The sequence below is a fragment of the Asterias amurensis genome, chromosome 12 (genome assembly GCF_032118995.1).
Source record: "Asterias amurensis chromosome 12, ASM3211899v1".
Classification (NCBI taxonomy): domain Eukaryota; kingdom Metazoa; phylum Echinodermata; class Asteroidea; order Forcipulatida; family Asteriidae; genus Asterias; species Asterias amurensis.
The window spans coordinates 6,267,386-6,292,608 of NC_092659.1; the positions used below are offsets into that span (position 1 = coordinate 6,267,386).

General features: G+C 39.1%; 1 protein-coding gene across 3 annotated transcripts; it reads right to left on the reverse strand.

Moving 5' to 3' along the window:
* Window positions 1-934: 934 nt before the first annotated feature.
* LOC139945132 (acid-sensing ion channel 1-like) lies at window positions 935-25,018 on the reverse strand. 3 transcript variants are annotated; one of them, XM_071942407.1, is made up of 10 exons: window positions 24,265-25,018; window positions 20,184-20,455; window positions 11,299-11,524; window positions 9,261-9,389; window positions 7,858-8,001; window positions 7,097-7,236; window positions 5,729-5,793; window positions 5,057-5,285; window positions 4,087-4,178; window positions 935-3,554 (listed from the first exon to the last, which is right to left on the reverse strand). In XM_071942407.1, the coding sequence occupies exons 1-10, from the start codon at window positions 24,301-24,303 to the stop codon at window positions 3,370-3,372; spliced, it is 1,521 nt and encodes a 506-aa protein (XP_071798508.1). In that variant the 5' UTR covers window positions 24,304-25,018; the 3' UTR covers window positions 935-3,369. The 3 variants fall into 3 exon arrangements, with proteins under 3 accessions (XP_071798508.1, XP_071798510.1, XP_071798509.1); XM_071942409.1 differs by having other exon boundaries at window positions 23,887-25,018; XM_071942408.1 differs by lacking the exon at window positions 24,265-25,018 and adding an exon at window positions 21,767-21,987.
* Window positions 25,019-25,223: the final 205 nt, after the last annotated feature.

Below are 25,223 nucleotides of genomic sequence, written 5' to 3' on the forward strand. Positions count from 1 at the left end.
AAGCTTTATACACTTTCGGTAAACAGTATTGTCCAAGTCCCACACTTTGTGTGTCACAACTTATATATAAAATAACAAACCTGTGAAAATTTAGGCTCAATCGGTCATCGGAGTCGGGAGAAAATAACGGGAAACCCCACTCTTGTTTCCGCACGTTTCACCGTGTCATGACATGTGTTTAAAATACATCCGTAATTCTCGCTATAGAGAATTGATATTGTTTGAATCTTTTCTCAAAAAGTAAGGCATTTAATGGAATAATATTTCAAGAGAAGTTTTTCACCATTACCTTCTGTAAACCCTGTAAGTAATTTGTAAATCTGTGAACTTTTTTTCTCCTTTTCGGTACCGGAAGTGTATAAAGGCTTTAAGGGTAACTAATAAACATGACGCTGGGCAACATGCCGACGGGTTTTCACTTTCCAACCGTCCGCACTTCATTTGATTTGGGTAAACTTACCAAGACCGTTGGTAAAACTAACCGAGCTGGCCCCTGCGTAACCTTTGACAGCACTTTTTGGTTGTCGGCTCGATGCATTCCTGATTTTTGCTACTAACATTAAAAAGTTCGATAATAACGAAAATTTTATTCTTCCATGACAAAACAAGTCAGCTTCTTCGGGTCATTGGCGGATTGGAGATTTAAACCGAGTCGTCGCGTCCGCATTGGACTTTCTGGCTCGGTTAAACTGACCTGGTCAATCTTCCTGGGCACCTTTGGCTCGGTTATCGGGTCGGGTCAGTTACCTGGGACGAAAACTTCCTGTGCTGTTCGCATTGGACTTAAAATGAGTAAGTTACCCATTGGCTCGGTTAGTTTACCTAAACTAAGTCCAATGCGAACGGGGCTATAGACGTATGCGTATGGACACTCACAATTATATTTGTATGAAGACACATACAAAAATTTTAATGAATAAAGGGTGGTCTTAGTTGGAATGACACTGATCTAGAATTAGAAAGGTCGTTGGTTCGAATCCCAACGCATTTGATTCTTCACATAACTCTGAAAAGTATAATGTATTCAAGGCTGAACACAGTCGGTCTATAAGAACAAAACCAAAATCAGTGTAATAATAACACACACAAAAATAGAAAAATACAATTACTCTTAGTATTACGCATAAGTTAAAGACATTGGACACTATTGGTAGTTGTCAAAGACCAGTCTTCTCATTTAGCTCGGTTGTCGAAGTTGCGACACAATAATTTAAAGAAAACACCCTTGTCACACGTACGAAGTTGTGGGCTTTCAGATGCTTGATTTCGAGACCTTGAATTTTAAGTCTGAGGTCTCAAAATCAAATTCATGGAAATTTAATTCTTCTTTTATCGGAATGTACTCCACTTCAGAGGGAGCCGTTTCTCACAATGTTTTATACTATCAACCTCTCACCATTACTCGTTACCAAGTAAGGTTTTTTGCTAATAATTATTTTGAGTAATTACCAAACATGTCCACTGCATTTAATACAATGACATTTGTTTACACAGATAGCTTTTAATGCCTCCTTTCACAGTTGGCATTTGTTCAATGTTAACGTCAGTGGTAATTGAGTGTAGCTCGCACCAACACGCTCATTTGTTACAAACAAAATTTAAATTTTGTCAGGATAATACCGTCAAAGACAATGACTTCGTGCAAATTCATCAGTATGAGCCAGTTGCTGGCAGGGAAAATACATCACAACCTATTGTGTTCATTTTAACCTATTAAACAACCTTGTCAATTGAGACAGGGCAAATTGTTGGATTGGTTCCAAACAGACAGAGGCAATAATAAATGCTTGCCCTGCCCGACAGGTGTGGATAGTTTTAGTAATAATACCAATTTATCACAACAGCACACAAAATAGTCCTCACTCAGCTTTCTGTGACCGACCTCAACATCACCGGAGCAAACCTGAGCTTCTGTACTCTCCGAAGAACAGTTCAAGAGATATCGTTTGAACTTTTACAGATAATTGCGAGCTTGGGTAAGTGTGAGCTGCCATCAGTTGACGCTGATCGGTGTGCCAAGAATACCGTTAAATTTAACCACGACTATAGACTAGACCATTGCCTCTCTTGAAAACATGGGAGGATTTGGTCTGCCTTATGTTGTGTTGACTCTCTTTACCATTGGTATGAGTTCTGCTGGGAGTCATGGGGCGGCTCTTGCTATAAACTTCTTGAAGAAAGACTGAATTGGCATGAAGGGAGATTGAAATGTCTGGAGATGGGAGGGGAGATGGTTGCGCCTTCATCATCGGAGGAAAATAACTTTATACTGAGTAAAACTATCAGCTATATGTGGATTAATTGCAACGATTTGGAGAATGAAGGGCAGTGGGACTGCACTCCAGACAGCGGCGGGTATATGAACTGGGGCTTGAATGAGCCAAACGGCGAAACTTTGGAAAGCTGTATTGCGCTTGGTCCGTATACCCATATATCGGTAAATTGATAGATTACCAATGCTCAGAAAAGTTTAAGGTTACCTGCAAAGGCAAGATGGTTGAACATTCCAATTTAAAGCAATGGCGCCTGCTTGCGTCGTGTCTGACCGGCCACACCTTACGAGACATACCGACCACCAACGTCCGTGCCTGCGCCACGGTGTGCGACTACGACCCCAGATGTCGCTCCTTCAACGTGCTGCATTTTGGGACAGGGGAGAGGATTTGCCAACTCAACAACGGCACCCGGTACGAGGCCGACCACACCCAGTTTGTGAAGTACAATAAATATTTCACGTGTATTTACGGAGAGAGATAATTTCAATCGCCACTGTTTTGAACCACCATGAGTAAAAAACTTGATGACGCTCAATTTCAAGAAACAGCCGATCGTTGACTTTTTACTCAAAGATTCGTAGCCCAATGTCTTATCTTTACTCTGGTATTTAAATTAATCATTGTTTTGTTTTTATCCTTAAGAAATGTAGCAAAATTTTCATTTACAAAACAAAACAATCTCTCAATTTAGTCTCCTGACAGAAAACCAATGATATTATTATATTATAAGTCCTTGAACAATACAAAATTAGCCAATGAGATTTGACGGAATCTCCTTAAACGTCTAGCATTTTGGGACAGGTGAATTATTTGCCAACTCAACAGTAGCATTTGTTGTTAAATAATAACATATATTACATTTTAATTGCTGTTAAAGTCAATATTTTTTAAAGAAAATTTAATATTCACCAACAAAAACAAAAATTGATAGGAAATCTTTGTCATAGTTTATTAATGCTTAACATATATTACATTTTAATTGCTGTTAAAGTCAATATTTTTTATAGAAAATTTAATATTCACCAACAAAAACAAAAATTGATAGGAAATCTTTGTCATAGTTTATTAATGCTTTGGCTATTACCTCAATCTTTCAAACCACACTGGTATGAGTAACGCTATCAATGTTACTTTTTTCAGACTCGACAGTTTCTTCGTTTTCAGATTCACGTTTCGAAGCAAAACACCATTTCACTTTGTGTGTAATGTACACAAGTATCTCAGCCAATGTGATGAAACTTGCTCCGAGAAAAAGTCCAAGTTGACCGCCAATATCGCCTTTAAAAAGAATAATAGTCAAAATAATACTTTATTGACTTACATTGCGGCCCTTTCTTTAAAATGTACTGAACAATTAGACAAAATTACAATGCTAACAATTTGAAAAGCAAGGAAACCGTACAATCGCACAAAAAAGAAAATACAAGACCCACATACAGGACTCCCCAAACATTGGAATTGCATTGACATAAAGACAGTAGATATAACAGTAAAATGCATTGCCATCAAGGCAGTAGATATGAGAATAAAATGCATTGGATAGAACAGTAAAAATGCTTTGAGTCCAAGTTGGTAGTTGCAACAGTAAAAGGTAAGTACGTTACGCAAAAGTAATTACGTTTAAAACGTATTTACGGAAACGTAACTACGTAAAACGGACTTACGTTAGGTAAAACGTAATTACGCAAAGATAATTATGTTATTCAAAACCTAATTAGGCAAACGTGATTATTTTACGAAAAACGTAAAAACGTTATGTAAACGTAATAATGCAAACGTTATTACATTTCGTTAAGTAACCCAAACTTACTGACTAAAGCTGACAGTGTATATGCTTTGGTTTGTTCATAAAACTGGAAATTCAGTTCTTTGTAATACACGCTCAGAATCACCATGTTATCCCTGCAAAAAAAACAAACGAAGAATTAGGTTTAGTTTAGTCAGAATCACAAAGTTGTCCCTGAAAAAGAAATAATTGAAGATTTAGGTTAATTTAAGTCGCCGTTGTGCATTGTTCTTACCAGACGTTTGTTTTAAGCAACACCGGCGAGGGACTTTTGGGACGTTAGTCGGCAGCAGTTTTACCCGGCAAAGTCCACTGTTTTCGGTTATGTGCTCATGCTCAGAACTGCGTAATTAATGGACATTTTTGCAATTTATACCTATTGCGAAAGTGCTAACTGGGGCTTATGGTGCATCCTCGGCCCAATTTCATCGGCACTTACGAAAGCAGGGAGCTCTGTGCTTGCTTACGGCAAGCTTATTTTACTGGTTACCGGAGAAGTTTGGCACGTGCGTACTCCACGTCTAGGCATTCTACGCTAGTGTTGAAGTTCGACGCTTGTATGTAATTCGCGATCGTAAACGCAGAGTTCGGCGGTAAGCGGTGCAATGAAATTGAGCCCCTGTCTAGCTAACTTGAGTCCAATTGAGTGCCTACAAATCTAAACCAGGGGCCAATTTCATAGAGCTGCTTAAGCATACAAATTGCTTAAGCACGAAAATAGCTCGCTTATTTTTCACATGTTACTGGCAACAAATTCATGCCATATGCATTGCTTGTGACTTGTGTTTAGCTGTTGTTTACTTAGCATAACAATTGAGTGGAGTCTTGGCCGGTAATCTGATTTTACTAAGCAAGGATTTTTTGCTTAAGCAAATTTGTTTTGTTTTTTGCTTAAGCAGCTCTATGAAATAATTGACCCCTGGTCTTCATTCGTTCTGATACTGTATCTAAAGGAAAAAACGTTAAATCAGAAAGACATGATAATAATCCTTACTTAATATATTTCTCCTGGAAGGCGCTTAAATCGTCCACCAATTCAGCGATCGTGTCGTTCAAACCAGGGGAGTTTTGCATACTCCGGTTACCGGAGAAGAGTACTTCAGTCAATACTCTCACGGATCTCAGACTGGGTATTACTGCTGTTGAGAGACCAGTAGAGAAGGCTGTGTGGTTGCAAGGCACTGTGCATTCACAGTCTCGAATTTCACCGGTGTGAAATTGATCTGATAGGAAAACAACATTTTACGAATCTTAAAGGCGGTGGACACTAATTTTTTGGTTATTACTCAAAATACACCCTTGATGCACAAGCTGTTTTTTTTTTCTTTTCTTCGGATGCTTAATTTTGAGACCTCAAAAACTAATTCTGAAGTCTCGAAGTTCGTCAGCCAATTGAGTCACAAGCTTCACAGGTTTGTTAATTTATGCACTTTTTGAGACACCAAGTGAGAAGACTGGTCTGTGACAGATATTGCCAAACATGTACAGTGCTTTTATAACACCACTGATTCATGGTGCGTTTCTAAAAGTTTGTTGAAGGCGCTGTGGATATAGTGTAGTTCTTTAAAAAAAAATATTAAGCTATCTGTCTAGAAACGGTCATTGCAGTCCGGTAATAAACAAGTAGAAACGACCATGAGAAATACAGATTTCTCTGAAGACCTACCAGTGACTTGGATAGAACAGTTCCTTTCCTGGAAAGGCGAACATTCCGTCTCATTTCCAGGATATCTTCATGAAAATAACAAAAAACAAACAACTTTGTGACCGCATTTGAACACCTTATGGGGCAGTGTTACTTCTTATTTTGTCCGAGAAACGGCAATGCTACTACCGCGATCATAGGGAACCCTTTTCTCTGATTAAAAAATCTGGACCTTTAAAATCACAGTGCGCTCCTGGCAAAAGCGGCCACTCAACTGTGTCTGTATCCCACATTTGTGATGATATAACCCTAGCCCTGGCGGCCTTACACTTTCGTTTTGTACTAAAAGTGACGTCCTGGACATCAGGGTACATTTCCTGTGTACAAAAACATAGGATTCGAACTGCCTCTAGCTGCCGGGCAACCTCGGTAGTCTAGTTGGTAAGACACTGCTCTAGAATTGCAAGGGTCGTGGGTTCGAATCCCACCCGAGTAACATGCCTGTGATATGTTTTCACAGGACTCGGGAAAGTACTGAGTATACCGTGCTACCACACATCGGTGTATGGGTAAAAACCAAAATTAATATTCTTTATCCCCGATGCAAATTTAACACCTATTATATCGTTGCGGTACCCGCTGCCAAAAACATAGGATTCGAACTGCCTCTAGCTGCCGGGCAACCTCGGTAGTCTAGTTGGTAAGACACTGCTCTAGAATTGCAAGGGTCGTGGGTTCGAATCCCACCCGAGTAACATGCCTGTGATATTTTCTCACAAGACTCGGGAAAGTACTGAGTATACAGTGCTAACACACATCGGTGTATGGGTAAAAACCAAAATTAATACTCTTTATCCCCGATGCAAATTTAACATCTATTATACAGAGAAATAGTCCTATATAGGGCTAATATGGCCCTTGCATAACGCAAAACGCTACGTGGACGCTGAGGCCACGCAAGTATTTTTGGCACCAATCACGGGGCGCTTATTGAAAACGTCACAGGCAATGGGTCCATTTTAAAACTTCGTTTGAACCCAACCCCCCCCCCCCCCCCCCCACGCGGTCCGCAGCACACTTTCACGTCCGCACAACTTTTGGAGTAGAGTTTGTTTTTTGTGAAGGCGCTCGTTGACCTTGGGATGCTGCGTGCTTCTCTAACCAAACAGTAGTCTTGTCCCAAGTCGATGGTGCTTGATTCTGGATATAGTAGCTTGCAGAGTGTGGTCTAGATTTCAAGCCGTCCACGTAACTAAATCATACCGTGGCGGGCGCGCTTTGGCGATTCAATCGCGCGTAGTACACTATCCAGAACCAAGCACCATCGTCTCGGGCCCAGACTAACCAAACAGTTAAATTCTGTTAATTCCAACATTTAAGTTCACGTACCCGACAGGCCTACAGAGACATTTCTGCACGATTACTTCTGTTAAACAATCGATAGCGCAGGCTTCCAGTGAGTATTTCTCAAACCTGTCGAGCTTGGCTGATGCGTCACATTTTCCGTGCGGTTTCTCCAGATTCAAATACTGAAAAGAGACTTTGTTGTCAATCAATATTTGGAATCGTAAGCGTGTTTTGAAATGTGCCGTTGAAATGCCATATATGTTGTTAAAGGTTATTAGACACACACAAAAAGCAACAAAACAAACAAACGACAGAAGATTAAGCCAAGCTGTGAGATCTACGGTGGCTGATCTCCGCCAACAAATATACACCTTTTCAGTAGGGCGTTATAACGCCCTAAATTAGGGCGATATAACAGTGTTTATTTGTTGGCGGAGATCAGCCACCGTAGAGATCTAATGAAAAGATCTTGCCAACGCTTTTGAACAGCAAGGCGACAATGGACTGATCCGGCCTATCAATCAAACTGTGCGCCTTCACCCATTTATTTTGACCAATCACAGCAATGATTGTGGTCGGACAAACTCTGTCATGCGTGCGCGTATATTTGGCGGCGCGGCGGAATCGTGCAGAATGTCATTGGGAGTGTTCGTACACGTTCCTTGCTCGTGCGGTGGGCGGAGCTTATAGTGGAAAGCCGGAACGGTCCATTGACGGCAACACACGATGATTGGCGGATTACAAAAAAATGCAATTCGCAGCTTTGAGGATTTTGGCCTAACTCGCAAATTGCTTGTTCTGACCTGTTGTCGTCGGATACCCACGAAGGCGTGGACACCAGGTGAGATTGCTAGACTTGATTCAACAAGTGGAGGCGTGTGCTGGTCGTGTATGACAACTTTCAGACCAGCTTGGAAGTTATTCGTGATTGTTTCGGTATATTCCGACTGTTGATTGAAAAATCGTAAACAGTTAGATTATTAATAATAACCATTATGGTACTGAACATGCGCACAAATCCACAAAAAAATGCTCATGGGGCAATAACATTCATGCACGTGATACTATATTAGCAAACAAGGTGCAAACCTATTCTACACCGGTTAAAACCAAGTTCGTTTGGTACCTCGAACCTTAACGTCACCTGGAAGTGGTATTTTTTCAAAATAAAGCTTTTGTCACTAATATATGTGTTTTGATGAGTGGAATGTGAATAAACAGTTAACTAAGGTTTTAAAAAAATCAGTTCTTATGTTATTTACAAATTGAAGAGTAGACCCCGACCCGAGAGGGCGCTGTTCGTGATGTCAATCGAGGCAGACTTTGCCTGTAATGCGTAGAGTAAACACGATTGCTAAGTACATGTATGGGCCAGGTCGTGAGTTTGTACGTTTAAAAAAAAAGTTTGTTTTACCCGGCAATGCCGACCAGGTGTATTGCTGCTGAATGCAGAAAAAGGCTTTTTGAAATGTACCGACTCACGACTTGGACGTACATGTACTTTGCACGTGTTTTTACTATACGCATTGCAGGCAAAGTCTGCCTCGATTGACGTCACAAAAGGGGTAGGCGGAGTCAGCCCCCAAACAACTTTATATATTTTTTTTAACATATAAATCGTGACAAACAGTTACTAAAAAATTGTTTTATTGTCCGTAAGCATATACTCTTATGTTTGAAAGAAAATAATTCTATTTCCAGGTGACTTTAAAGACAGTGACCACTATTGGTAATTACTGAAAATAATTATTAGCATAAGACATTACTTGGTAACGAGTAAAGGGGAGCTGTTGATATAAAATATTTTGAGAAACGGCTCTCTCTGAAGTGAGGTAGATTTCGATAAAGGAGCAATTTTCAACGAATTTGATTTGAGACCTCAGAATTTGATTTTGAGGTCTCGGCACCAAGCATCTGAAAGCACACAGATTCGTGTGACAAGGGTGTTTTTTTTTCTTTCATTATTATCCCGCAACTTTGACGACCAATTGAGCTCAAATTTTCTTAGGTGTGTAATTTCTGTGTATATGTTAAGATACATCAAATGAGAAGACTGATCTTTGACAATTACCAATTGTGTTCAGGGTCTTTAACTTAAATTATTGTTAAAATTTTTCGTAGCGTCGCCTTGACTAAACGATGTCCTGACTGAATGGCCCCTTAGACACTTCATGAATAAATTGCAAGAGTGAAAACAACTGCATACCTGTTCTATGTCAATAAATATTTCGAGTCCATTGCCCTCCCCTGCTTGGTGAGCTTGGAGGATAGGTGCATCTTTGCCAGAGTTGAACGTCCAGCAGCTACCGAATGGTGTAAACACGTGCGTGAAATTCTGAAACAAGAAATGTGGTGGTAGTGGTATATAGCATGCAATACGAACTCATAATATTATACAAAATGCATGAGCTTTCGTAGCAAAAACTTATCCATTTATATGTAAAGGTTTCAAGTTGAAACCAACGGCTCTTTTATGTAAAGGTTTCAAGTTGAAACCAACGGCTCTTTTCAGAACCACCCCAACTCATTTAGAGATTGCCATTACGTGGTATTACCGCGTAAACCTTTCCCTGTCGTATTTCCACCATCCAACGTTTCAAATCCCACTTCTCCATTACCGAATGGGCCAAGCTAAAGTAGACTTACGTGTTATAGTAAATTTGCAAATACAACAAGAAAGTATAGTGGTTGAATGAATTTGATAACAAAAGGTAAATTCCTGTACAGAAAACCCAGTGTCTGTACAAGTCAGTCCGGGCTCTTGATCTATTTAGCAGCTTAACCCTTTCAAATTATTTGTCTAGGAATTCTCTCAGCTGAACAATTGCCACTTAAAGGTAGTGGACACTATTGGTAATTACTTAAAACGTTTATTAGCATAAAACCTTACTAGGTAACAAGCACTGTGATACATTTTTTGTAAGAGCGCTTTATAAATGTCTTTGTAGTATAGTATCGTATAGTAATGGGGATAGGTTGACGGTATAAAACATTGTAAAAAACGGCTCCCTCTGAAGTGACGTAGTTTTTGAGAATGAAGTATTTTTCCACAAACTTGGTTTCAAGACCTCAAGTTTAGAATTTGAAGTCTCGAAATCAACCATCCAAAGACACACAACTTCGTGTGACAAGGGTGTTTTTTTCTTTCAGTATTATCTCGCAACTAAGTGAGAAGACTGGCCTTTGACAGTTACCAATGGTGTCTAGTGCTTTCAAGCCGAATAAAAGGTTTAGGGTAACGGCGTATAGAGTCATGGCGATTGGGTAACCGGAAACTCAATATTGGTGGGCCTAAAGCCTCTTTCACACGAGAGCACTTTATCAAGGGTCCATTGCTAAATTGTAGCTTTAATGGTGATGCAGGGAATAGACGGTGGGATGGTGCTCCAAATTCTGCTTTCCAGTGGTCTACTCTACAAAACTGCTTATATTACCAACGTTAGCAATGCTTACGAAAATCACGCCGAATGACCGTCTTCGCATCATTCGCTGAAATTTACAAACCAGTTTGTAAATTGAGCGATCTTCGTAAGGAGGTGGGGAATAATTGGTGAAGTTTCCGAATTTGTCACCAACGCCTACGAAGACACGGCGAATGTTGCGAAGCTTGAGCGATTGTCAAATATTTCCTTCTGATAGCATATTCGCCGTGTAAGAGCAGCATAAAGTGACCGATCTTCGTAAGGAGGTGGACAATGACTTGTGAACGTAGTGAATTTGTGGCGAATGTGAGCGACTGTTCAATATTTCCGATCGTAAGCACATTCGCTAGCATATTCTCCCTAGTGTGAGAGTAGCATGACCTAGGCTACAAGCCACTCTCTGGCGCTATGGACCATTCCGGCTTTCCACTAAGCTCCGCCCACTGCACACGTGCGCAAGACACGTGTACGAAAACTCCCAATGACATTCTGCACGATTCTGCCGCGCGTGCCAAATATACGCGCACGCATGGCCGAGTTTGTCCGACCAAAATCATTGCTGTGATTGGTCAAATGGGTGAACGCGCACAGTTTGATTGATAGGCCGGATCGGTCCATTCCCGAGCCTCAGAGTGTGACGTCAGATGTTCAGGCTACTCAGTGCCTCGCAGTCCAATCATAACGTAGGAGGGTGCCGCGTTATAGCGATTTACAACCGAGCGTATAGTACTATCCACTATCGATCACTGTCTACATACGTCTTGGGCAATGGCTACTCAGGAGGTTTTTTTTTTACAAATACTAACTCCAAAAAACACTGACCTCTGCATAGCATGGCTTCCCTCGCCATTTGCATTCAAGGAGTGCTGGGCCAATAAGAAAGCCCGCCCTCAACGTGAATTCTGTAAAGTTGAATTTCCTGCTGTCGTTTTCATTCGGTTTGTCCACAGTCTGCTCTGTCGAGAGGTCCAAATTAAAGGCAGCAGTGGTGGTCAAGATAAACTTTAAATATTTGTATTCCTCCGCTGTAACTTGACTTTGGCGATACCTGTAAGAATTCCGAGAAAGTGTTTATTTTAAAGGCAATGGACACTATTGGTAATTACTCAAAATAATTATTAGCATAAAACCTTTCTTGGGGAAAGGTTGATGGTAGAAAACGTTGTGAGAAACGGCTCCCTCTGAAGTGCCATAGTTTTCGAGAAAGAAGTAATTTTCCACAAAATTGATTTCGAGACCTCAGATTTAGAACTTGAGGTCTCGAAATCAACCATCTAAACGCACACAACTTCGTGTGACAATGGTGTTTTCTTCTTTCATTACTATCTCGCAACTTTGATGACCGATTGAGCTCAAATTTTCACAGGCTAGTTATTTCATGCATATGTTGAGATACACCAACTGTGAAGGCTAGTATTTGACAATTACCAATAGTGTCCACTGCCTTTAAGACTTTAATTTTAGGTTTTCAAACAATATTGTTTAGATACGTGAATTGTAAATACGTGACCCGTTTTAAGGCAAAGTATACATTTAAAAACGATCAAGTCTTTCGATTGTTTTATTCATGATATGTAAATGAAGATGAACACAATAAAACCTTCATCTGAAAATTCTATTTTCAGAATATTGAAACTATAGGTTTTCTCGGTCAAATTCGGCAAATGAGCAGTCAATTTCATTTTCATGCATTCGAATTAAAGCTGTTTTGCCTCTTCAGTTGTTACTGCGTTTCAAATTCAGCCATTCAATTTCGTTTTGAGTCGAGTCAAATTCCTTTAGCACTCTGTTCAATTTAGCGTATCGTCATTCTTTTTCGTGACACACACGCCTCAAGAAGCGTCTGTGAATTTGAATGCTGTTTTGATGAGTTGTTAAATTGAATGACTATTTTGTTAAATCGAATAACGTAAAAGTACATTTGACTAGTCTTAAAACGAAATCGAATGACCCTTTTCAGTAGCATTCAATTTCGTGCCAAATAGAATAAGCTGGTGGTTAAATTGGCTGCTCATTTTCCGAAATTGACCGAGAAATATAGGTTATATTTCAATCCCTCGGAAAACTATTGCGTTCCCTCGAAATACTAGTTCGTTCCCCCAAAACAAAAATAATTCTTTCACAAGAAATGTGTTTACGTCCCTTGAAATAACGTTTCAAAAACATACAATCAATCACGGTGTGAAATATTCATTCCGAAGGGCGGCGTTTTTAAGAAATCGCGGGGGAAAAAATCCGGAGCGAGTTAAAAGCAGGAAGATAATATAGGTTTTCTCGGTCAAATTCGGCAAATGAGTAGTCAATTTAATTTTCACGCGTTCGAATTAAAGCTGTTTTGCTTTTCCAGTTGTTACTGCGTTTCAAATTCAGAATTCGGCCATTCATTTTCGTTTTGGGTTGAGTCGAATTCCTTAAGCACTCTGTTCAATTTAGCGTAGCGTCATTCCTTTTCGTGACACACACGCCCCAAGAAGCGTCTACGAATTTGAATGCCTCTTTGATGAATTGTTAAATTGAATGATTATTTTGTTAATGCGAATGAAACAACATTACATTTGACTAATCCCAAAACGAAATCGAATTACCCATTTGAGTAGCATTCGATTTTGCGCGAAATAGAATAGCTTGGTGGTTAAATTGGCTGCTCTTTTTCCGAAATTGACCGAGAAAACCTATATCAGAGATTATAGAGCGCCGCAAGACGCAGGATGCGGAACTCTGACGGGCTGAAATGTGAAGTCCCACTGGCAAGTAACTCTTTTGATATACAACAATAGAACAGTGCAGATCAGTGCAGACAATGATCATTCCTATCAATGGGAAACAAAACATTCACTTGCTGAAATGGCGCCCATGCGTATTTCACGTTCCAACTATAGTCTTGGTTCCAAGACCATTGGTGTTGCGCGGTCACTATGCACGGCAAAAACTGTACACGCTTGTAATGAACGAACGCTAGCGGGCGCTCTTTTTCTCTGATTGAGATCTCACCATGGTCTTGAATATTTGCAACGACGGGTCTTAACTTTTTTATTGTTTTTCGGCAAATCTCCCCGACTTTCCGGTGGAGCCAATCAGAGGCTGCGTAGCGGTTGGCTCATGAATAATAATCAGTGTTGTGCATGCAGTGTACAATGCATGCAGGTATTGCGTTGCATGACTTTGCTATACTCTGAATGTGTGTAGTGGGTTTACGTTTTTAATAACATCAAGATCAGTAGGATTTGAAACTTTGCATGGTGGAAACACGATATAGAATTAAGGTTTGCGGTAACACCACAAACCTTTCTATTTATATCCAGATGCAGACTTCTGCATTGCCATGATGCAGTTTGAAATGCGATCGTGGGGTTATGCTCCCGACGTGACTGGTTACTGAACCAATTTTTAATTAAATTTGAAATGTTGTAGACTTGTGGCTAGTGCCCAACTAAATTTTTAGATAGTAAAGAAGTTTTGTACAGTATTTTCTGGCAAACAGATAACTGGTGGGCCCTGTAGTGTTATTCACAGTGAAAGTAGTTTAATCTTGGGGGAAGGAAATCTTGAGGGATTCAAAAGCATCCTTTTGAGAACGTATTTTGAAACGTAGGCATAGCTGCAGATCTTGGAACGTAAGCATAGCTTGACTCGGGATTAAAAGCGTACCTTTTGATATTATAGCGTAACCTAAACGTATCTTGGAGTGTATAAGCGTAGCTGAGTAGCTGCGTAGCTTGGAACAAAACAATATCTTTTGGAGCGTAAGCATATCTTGGAGCGTAAATGATCTTGAAACGTAAGCGTAACCTCACATGGGATTGAAAGCGTACCTTGATACTATAGTGTAACTTGAAGGAACGTAAGCAGATCTAGGAACGTAAGCAGATCTAGGAATGTAAGCGCAGCTGAGTAGCTGCGTAGCTTGGAACGTTGACATATCTTTTGGAACGTATGGAACGTAAGCATAGCATCTTGGAACGTAAACGTAGCTGCGTATCTTGGAACGTAAGCGTAGCTTGACTCGGGCTTGAAAACGTACTTTTTAATATTATAGTGTAACTTAAGCGTATCTTGGAACGTAAACGTAGCCGAGTAGCTGCGTAGCTTGGAACGTAACCATATAACATCTTTTGGAATGAAGACGTAACCATATCTTTTGGAACAACTCATGAGAAATTGTGAATTTTGATTGCTTGTTGAGTGGCGACTACTGCTATTCAACTCACTTGGTTAATCGTGCGGCTAAGACTACGTACTATAAAAGTAGTCGTGATCAAATTCCTGCTTGGTATGACCACTTTTGTCGCTCATGACTATTCACAAAAACATTTTACAAAACAACCATGCAGACGTCACTGACACAATCTTTCAATCATTTCAGATGCCCCTTCAGCAAACAATATGTCACGATGCATCTGGGGCAACGGGAGTTAGTTTCGCGACTAATATCGAAGTCGCAGTTATTTGAGGCGACTATAGTCGGGTCATAAATTCCGCTAGTTGCCCAATTTAATAATTACCTCAAAAATAACTCTTCATTCACAGAATTAAAAAATGAGGGAATTTTGTTTTACCATTATTTTTATTTCAACCTTTTATTTATAAAAAAATTCTCATATTTTTGTTAAAGCTACTCCCACAATAACACTGTCAATATAACAAAATGCGGTATGTGACGTTTTGACATTATCAACATTACCTGAAAACTCATAACAAAAAGAAATTAGGGGGCCATGAAACAAAATGGAGCATAATGGAACGTTGCGATCATAAGAAACAACGGTTTAGACACCCGCAAGCTGGGAGTTCATAGCGCCCGGGATTTAACACCTCCAACCCCCACGAGACACGGCATGGGCGGTACGTGATATTCCATAAGGCTTACGTTCCGATTGCTCCACGCAGTGGGGCCATATAAGCGTCCGTTACATCATGGTTACACGGACTCTCTGAATGCCAATCTTACGTTCTATTTTTGACCATTATTTACGATTTCAAATCGTCACGTATCCATAATCTGAATAGATAGTCTTAACTTGAAGTTTCACTGTTTTCCTTTTAATAGGCCTAATATGACAACGGAATCACTTTGAGGCAAAGATTATTAAAAAAATAGAGCGCCGGTCATATTGACCTTTGACTCGATCTAGTTTGAATAGTCATCTTCAAGTCGTCACGTGATATGAATATTGCATACATTAAAAGTCCTTTACATAGTCTGGCCACGCCTTCAATTTGCAAATATCCAAGACCTTGGTGAGTACAGACATGGTGAGATCCGGAAATCAGAGAAACAGAGCGCCCGCTAGCGTTCGTTCATTACAAGCGTGTGCATGATCGGAACGTTGGTTGTGTGTGACCGTGCAACGTCACCAATGGTCTTGGAATCAAGACTATTCCAACAATAGATAAAGCTTCCGTTCCGCATCTTGCGGCGCTCTATAATCTTTGATAATATACAGTGAGAAGCGTTTATGACAGTAACGTATCTCATTTTCAAATTTCAGAAAATATGATAAGAAAACTGTCACAGAGTGAACTAAAAGTAGCGAAATTACTCCAGATCTTATGGTAATAGAGTAACATAATATAATTTGTGTATGGCCAGAGTGCACGTACAGTACTTTAAATTTGTCGTGTAAGATAACAAGCTTTTATTTTTGAGTGGCCAAACCGCGCCTTAAAATTGTAGATCCTATGGGAATATAATATATATATTTTGGCATATGTTGTAAATAGACCGAGTAGTTAGAATGGTGTTCATTATGTATTTATGTACAGGGCTTGTGCCTTGGGAGAAGCGTACTTGAGAAGAGGAGTGTGGACGGTGATCTCGCACCGTTTAGACGAGAAGGACGGAACATCCCCCCTACTAAGTCAGAGGAAGGCAGAACCGAGTAACATTAATGAGAGAGCTTGTAAATATTGTAGAAAGTAAAATGTAAATAAATTTGTAAATATAAATGAGAAGCGTCACCAAAGTTTTCTTGTGCGCGTGTGTGTGTGTGTGTGTCGAGGGGGTGGGTGTAGAATACTGAAGGTCTGTACTTGGATGGAGTCCTGGGTATGTGACCAAAACAAAGTCGTGAAGATCACAGATTATTATCAAACTAACACGGTCTAATGATGATGATAGTAGAAAACATCCCTTGAAAAATTTCTGCTTAAAATTTCATATTTGGTGAGAAATAAATAATTTAACTTTACGTTTGGAGTTTATAGCTCAGTGACCGTTTTATTCATGTTTTTGTCTGCATCGATGTCATGCGAAATATGTAATCGGTTATCACTATTTTCTCGTGACCCAGATAGCCGAGCGATCTCAAACTGACACGTTTGTCAGTTTATGTATATGTTGGATTACATAAAAAGTGCTTACATTGCCAGATTCTGTTTTGTTAGCAAAAATAGTTTTGAAATGTCCCTTTAAATAACCACTCTACTTCGTAGCTGACACAAAGTATACAGATTACCCGCTTATTTCTCGAAAATGACCTGGTACGGTAAGCCTGTATTATAAAGTCTTAAAAAAAAAATCCATGGATAAATAAATAAAAGCACCATAAAAAGCACCCAAGGTCGAATAGGAAACACCAGGGCGCCAGTACATGGATGTTTTACTACTCAACCAAGCGTAGTTTTATTTTCTCATATATAGTTGCACCTTTAAGGAATGTATTTAGGGGTTTGTTTTATTTTATTTTGGGTTCACCCCATTGTTCCTTGCAGTGGATGTTGAATACATGCACCGTAGCACCTTGTAAACCCGTTTAATGTGCTTAAAGCTTTTATACACTTTCGGCCACTATGTTGTTGGTCATTTAAAATAGATGTCAAATTTGCATCGGGGATTAAGAATAATATTAGTTTGGTTTTTACTCATAATTGAAGTTTTGAATCTGAGACCAAATTACATCTACATCTTCATCTATGTCGGTACTCATCAAAGCCTGTTAAAGTCATTGGACACTTTCGGTAAACACTTTTGTCCGAAGGCCCACACTTCGTGTATCACAACTTCTATATAAAATAACAAACCTGTCAAAATTTAGGCTCAGTCGGTCATCGGAGTCGGGAGAAAGTAACAGGAAAACCCAACGTTGTTTCCGCACGTTTCGCGGTGTCATGACATGTTTAAAATAAATCCGTAGTTCTCGATATCGAGAATTGATAATTGTTTCAATGTTTTCTCAGAAAGTAAAGCATTTCATGGAATAATATTTCAAGCTAAGTCTTTCACCATTACCTTCTGTAAGCCCTGTAAGTAATTTGTAAATCTATGAACTTTTATTTTTGTTTTCTGTTCCGAAAGTGTTAGTGGCTTTAAAATACCTGCCTGAACGAAAATGCCTGTGGATTTGTTCACAAAGCTCGGCAAAGTTCCGAATTTGCAGTGCTAACACACGTCGGTGGGTGTTTTTAACATCAGTAGCCTAAGCCACCCATAAAAACAAAAGCCAGCCATCTCAAACCGAAGTAAACTGCACACAATATCGAGTTATGATGTTATTGTTTTACGGCGAAAAATGCCTATAATAATACAGATTGCATTACATTATTTTAAGGGAAGGTAAACGTTTGGCAATTGTCAAAGACCAGTCTTGTTACTTGGTGTATCCCAACATAAGCTTAAAATAACATTCCTGTGAAAATTTGACCTATGGACGGCGAAGTTGCGAGAAAAATATGACAGACAAAAAAACACCCTTGTTGTTGGACGAATTGTGTGCTCTCAGATGGAATGAAAGACTTCTAGCTAGAAGTCTTTTATTATTTTAGTGAGCAATTACCTCTTTCTCAAAATCGATGCTTTTTCAGAGGGAGCCATTTCTCACAATATTTCATACTACCAACAGCTCTCCAATGCTCGTTACTAAGTCAGTTTTAAGTTAATATTTGTTTTGAGTTATTACCAAACGTGTAGTTTCCCTTTTTTCCCAGATAGAACCAAGCAAGGTTGTAAAACAAAGCTTCAAAGTCTAATTAACTTTTGTGACGCACACACTAATGAAAACGGGGTCAGTTTTTACGTCACATTTAAAAAGATTGGTCAGTTGTAAGTTAAAACTATTGTTCAAAAAGCTACTTAGAATTTAATTGATTCGTAAAGAGTATGCTTTTTATCCTGGTACTGTCTGTGGTAAAAATTGTGTGAATTGCCTGTATACATAATTAAATACTATAGGTTTTCTCTGTCAATTTCGGCAAATGCAGAGCCAATTTAACCACCAAGCTATTCTATTTCGCGCGAAATCGTAATGCTACTGAAAAGGGTCATTCGATTTCACAATTCATCAAAGCAGCATTGAAGTTCGCAGACGCTTCTTGGGGCGGGTGTGTCTCGAAAAAGAATGACGATACACTAAATTGAACAGAGTGCTATAAAAATTATTTGACTCGACTCTAAGCGAAATTGAATGGCCGAATTCTGAATTTGAAACGCAGTAACAACTGGAGAGGAAAAACAGCTTTAATTCGAACGCATGGAAATGAAATTGACTGCTCATTTGCCGAATTTGACCGAGAAAACATTATTAGCAACTAAATAATCTTTGAACAATTTGCTGTATTGTGGTGTTTTAGTTTTTTATTCCTAAGGAACAGCTTCTAATCTATGTTTAACGTCCTTGAGACAGTGCAGTGTATTTTTATTCACTTGTTAATATGTTATTTACAATTTATTGTAGGCATGGATGTTAGGATATGTGAATGACAACATGACCCGTGGTACCAATTTGACAACACCCTAGTTTTGCAGTATGGCAGGCCTACCTGTAACAACGGGCCACCAAAGCAAAATGAAGTTCTTCTTCATACCAACATGTTGAAGTTACAGTTGGTGACTGCCGGAAAGTCAATGATACAGCAGAGTGGCCATAAACATGAGGTGTTTCATTGTTACTCTATAGTTTTTCAGTGTATAGACCTGTAACAATGGGCTACAATAATTGAGCGTTTTTCAACTTGGCACAAAAAAAAGAATATTGGTCTTCATATGAATCTATTGAGGTTACAAATGGTGACTGCCGGAAAGTCAATGATACAGCAGAGTGGCCATAAACATGAAGTATTTAACTGTTACTCTATAGTTTTGTAATGTAGACCTGTAACAATGGGCCACCATAACTGAGCCTATTTCAACTCGGCACAAAAAAAAATAATATTGGTCTTCATACGAACCTATTGAAGTTACAAATGGTGACTGCCGGAAAGTCAATGATACAGCAGAGTGGCCATAAACATGAGGCATTTAACTGTTACTCTATAGTTTTGTAGTGTAGACCTGCAGCAATGGGCCACCATAACTGAGCCTATTTCAACTCGGCAAAACAAAACGGAATAAAGGTCTTCATACGAACCTGTTGAAGTTACAAATGGCGACTGCCGGAAAATTAAGGTTTCTAACAAAGGTATATTTGTGACACAAACATCACCCATAGTCTCAATTTTAACACCGGTTATACCCTAGGTTTGCAATGTATAGACATGTAACAATGGGGCACCATAACTGAGCATATTTTGGAAAACAAAGCAAAATAAGGGTCTTCATACGAACCTGTTGAAGTTACAAATGGTGACTGCCGGGAAGTCACTGATATGATACAGCAAAGTGGCCGTAAACATAAGATATTTGTGACAGAAGAGACCTTTAACAATGGGCCACCATATTACTGAGCTTTTTCCAACTCGGTAAAACAAAACAAACGAAGGTCTTCATAACGAACCTGTTGAAGTTACAAATGGTGACTGCCGGGAAGTCCAGATCTCTTGCATACTCCACCGATATGGCAGTATTGGCCGTATACTCTAGGTAAAATGAGAACCTGTCGTGCACTTGGTACACACATACACAGAGACATGTCAGCATGATGGACACCCAAACCAGCTTGACGGGTACTCTCTTATTGTTAGCAACTCGAGCGATACCATGTAGGCTGGTGCTGTTGGCAAACTCATTCTCCAAGTTTACATCAGATCCTTTTCCGTCCATAATGATCTACAGTTGAATCGTGTATACAGAAGAAAAGATGTTCCGGTTAACCAATCGCCATGACCTTATACGCCGTTACCCTAAACCTTTTATTCGGCTTGAAAGCACTAGACACCATTGGTAATTGTCAAAGACCAGTCTTCTCATAGGTGTATCCCATACATAAAATAAAAACCTGTGAAAATTTGAACTCAATTGGTCGTCAAAGTTGCAAGAAAATAGAAAAAAAAACAATTTTCGCACAAGTTGTGTGCTTTGCTTGAATTAGACACCTCAGCTGATTTCTCGAACTAAATTCGATTTCAATTTACTTTTTTCTCAAAAAACTACGTTACTTCAGAGGGAGCCGTTTTTGTCACGATGTTTTATACTATCCACAGCTCTCCATTGCTCGTTACCAAGGTATAGTTGTTATATAGAACAAGTATTTTGAGTAACTACCAATGGAGTCCAGTGCCTTTAAAAAGGCATGGGAACAAAATGATAGTAATAATTATAATTGTACCTTGGACAAAAATGCATGACCTTGACCAACTTCACAGTGTTTGTAAACAAAATTCAAATAAGAAACAGAGCACCAAACAAAAATTCTCAAAAAAGTCTACCGATATCTCCGTGATTTCACCCTTAAAACTCCCGACCTACCGACCCTTTTATTAAAATGGCATGTAAACGGAAACTGAATTTTTGTCGTCTAAAGTCTTCAACAATAAACAGAGCTACATTGACACTGGCTCTACTCGAATCTATTTTATCTTACGGTACTGCAGGTCTAATTTTACTACCTTGAAGGTACTGGACACGTTTGGTAATTTGTCAAAGACCAGTCTTCTCACTGTGTATTTCAACATTATGCATAGAATAACAAAGCTGTGAAAATTTGAACTCAGTTTGTCACACAAGTAAGTTTTTATGCTAACACTTGTTATGAGTAATTACCAATAGTGTCCAGTGCTTTTAATGAATTAAAAAACATCTCACTTCTACAATCGTATTTCCCGAGCCTGTGCAGGGCAAAATTTCATAGAGCTACTGAGCACAACAATTTGCTAAGCATGAAATTTCTTCATTGATAAAAATCATGATTAACAACCAAATTTCCATGTTGTGGCGTATTGCTTGTTACTTGTATTCAGCTGTTGTTTGCTTATCCTGAAAATCACGTGGAAATTTGGTTGGTAATTCTGTCAATTTTATCAAGAAAGAAGTAATTTTATCAAGGAAGAAATTTCATGCTAATCTAATTTGTGTTGTTAACAGCTCTATGAAATTGGGCCCAGGTCTCTATATTTCATTTCATTTCTAGCTCTATATTACCTTTTCTCTCATTAATCCTGATTCCTGCTACGACGTTTAGGCGTACATGTACATAAACGGAGACACCAAATCGCAGTCAGCAGCTGAAGTGTTTGTACTGCTTCTTCTCCCGCCTATTACGTGTCTCATCGTGGTAATAATTTATGCAGGTTTACGGTCATTGTCAATACGCGTCACTACAACAAGTAAAAGTCTTTTAAAGGCACTGGGTGGACACTATAGGTAATTACTCAAAATAACTGTTAGCATAAAAACGTACGTGGTAACGAGCAATGGAGAGCTGTTGAAAGTGTACAACAATGTGAGAAAAGGTAGTTTTTGAGAAAAAAGGGTAATTTCTCACTCAAAAAATAGAAGACTTCAGCTATTATGCATAAAGCATGCATAGTATTGCAACAAGGGTGTTTTTCTTCCATTATTCTCTTGCAACTTCGACGAAAATATTGAGCACACATTTTACAGGTATGTTGTTAAATGCATGTGTTGGGATACACCAAGTGAGAATACTGGTCTTAACCAAACGTGTCCAATGCCTTTAAGGACATTGTCCATTAACGACTCTAGTCATCACTATACCAGTTAAAGTGTTGGTTTTTTTTGTGAGTAGCCTATATACATGTTTAGGCCCCTAATATGGTTTTCAATTTTAGTTTTCGTTGCGTCGGTGAACAGCCTTTAAAGGTTTTTGTCAGCCCCTGGTTTCTGTTGTTTGCTTGTGAACAGACTAACAGGTTTCCAAATCTGTTGGTCTTTTTGTGAATAGCCTATTATGGGCCCCTAATAATAATATTGTTTTCAGTTTTAATTTTCGTTGCGTCGGTAAACAGCCTTGTGTCAGGCCCTAGTTTCTATTGTGTGCTTGTTAACAGCCTAATTGAGTTTTAAATGTTTGTTCTTGTGATCATCTTTATGGGGTTTTCTATTTTCGTTGCATGCATCATGGGCAGCCCAATAACCATTTAGCCACCGCCCAGCCGCCTATAGCGATACACTGTATATGCGGTACGAGGAAACCTCGTATATGCGGTACGAGAAAAAAGGAACATCAAACGAAAACTCGATAGTCATTAGTAGGTCTACGCATTTGTTAATGTATCGAGTTGTTTTAGAGCGTTATTAATTCTCCCTTCACAGTTGACTTGTCGAAGCTATTAATTGTGATGAAATAATTTAGCTCTTTTACAAAAAAAAACGCGCATTTAATCAGTATATGAGTATTGAGCCAGATAAAAGCATTGAAAAGCTATTGTGTCCATTTTATCCGTGCACAAAAATATTCGCCAAAAAAACTACCGTAGCCGTTTGTTCCCATGAGAACTTGTACTTTTATACAAATTACCGAAAGGGTTAAAAATTGTGCATACACATTAAAATTTGAACTACGATTCCAGTAATTTACTGCAAGAATCTTGAGAAATTGGACTTCAGGAAACTCGGGCGGTGCAGGGACTAAAGGGATAAACGAGGTTTCCGATTTTCATTTTGTTAGTAATAATACTTTTATTAAATTTATATTTGCGCTCCCTCCATGACCAGCCTAGTAGAGGGCGCAGTAGGCCATTAAAAACATATTCATAAATGCCCCAGCCAGTTTCACTACTCCTATTGGTGGAAGGTGTTTCACGTGGGGTGTTTAAACGGTTGATAATGACCAGCTGGAGCTGTTTATAACCGGCTGACTTCCGCGTGTCGGGCGCGCGCGTATGCGAATACTATCACGCGGAATGCGCAGTTCATAGCTATTAGTAACAGCGCGTAATCTATTTCTAAGCGCGCGCGCGTACACACAAAATTTTAACAAAATTTTAACAAAAGGGCATTTATGAATGGAAATAAAAGAGTAGCGAGTTGTTTTTAAACGTCCGTTTAAAAACTTGCAGGATCGTTGCCGTGCGATAAAAGCCCTCGCCTTCGGCTCGGGCCTTTATCACACGGCATAACCCTGCCGGCTTGAAACGGCCGTTAAAGAACTCGTCGCTACCCTTGTGTTCCCTTATTTAATGACCTAATGGGTTTTTATTAATTTCAAGTACAAACAAAAATCGCAGTTGTTTTAATGATAAAATTTTGGTTGAATAAAGTTGAATAAAGTTTAACTTGTTTATAATGCACTTGCTCACCATTTTAATGTAATTTTGATGTGTACACGTTGCTGCAACAAAGAGGCTTTACAAATTGGAGCTCCCAGAGATGACGTCTTGAGAGTGATTACGTAACAGGGCTTTTCGCAAATCTCTCAGAAAAGCCCTGGATATAAAAGGGCATTCAAAATGATAGTTTTTTTTACACAGTTGAAATCTTTTTATAGTCATATGACTCGATTTCCCTATTCTTTGAAAATATTTTAAGTGAATTTCAGCAAAGTTTACGACTTGACATATCATTCGTTCAAGCAGGTCTTTAAAGGTAATTAATAATGGTTTAGTAATGCACTCCCGGTAGTTGCCATGAAGTCTGTGGAGACATTATACAAGTCGGGGTATTAATTACACACTCACCGACTGCGTATGCAGCTCTCCCCCGGGCCCATATTTCATCAAGCTGTAAGACAGAAAATTATGTATTACAAATTTGTTTTGCTAAGCTAATGTTGTCTTGTCTGGCAACCTATTTCTGTCCAGCAATACTTTTCTGTGCTTAACAAGTTTGTGTGCTTACCAGGCTTCAGTTAGGCAATTGGGGCATAGTCACGTAGTGGTACAACACTTATATGTAGCCCTATTCACTGATGGTCGAAGACTGGTCTTTGACAATTACCAATAGTGTCCACTCACTGTCTTTAAAGTAAAATACTGGGGCCAATTTCATAGAGCTGCTTAAGCAAAAAATTTGTTTAAGCACGAAAATAGCACGCTTATTTTACACAAGTTACTGGCCAAAATGTCATGTCATATACATTGCTTATGACTAGTATTTAGCTGTTGTTTACTTAGCATAAACATTGAGTGGAGTCTGCCCGGTAATCTGATTTTACTAAGCAATGAATTTTTTGCTTAAGCAAAGTTTTTTGCTTAAGCAGTTCTATGAAATTGGGCCCTGGTGTTTGACAATATTAACCAAAATGGTGTCCAGTGCCCTTTCACGCCCTCACTGCAGCTGTGTAGCCCACTGGGCAACACCGCACTACGCCGCAATCATGCGTTCATCATCACTCACCCTTTGGTGTTCACATAATAGTAAGAATGTTGGTTAAACATCAAAAGAAGACACTTAGTTCCAGTCTAACAAACCTGAGAAGAAATGTGTTGTTGCATTTAATTCGCGTAGGCTTAAAGGGTCTATGTACTTTTTGTAGGAAAAAAACACAATGTCCACAGATTTACATTAAACTCACACAGCTTGAAGATAATGATGTTAGAAAGCTTTTCTGGAAATATTACTTGCCTAGGTGCTGTAGTTTTTGGGGAAATGAGTAAAACAATGTCATGGAAATAAATTTCGTCTCAGTGATCATGAG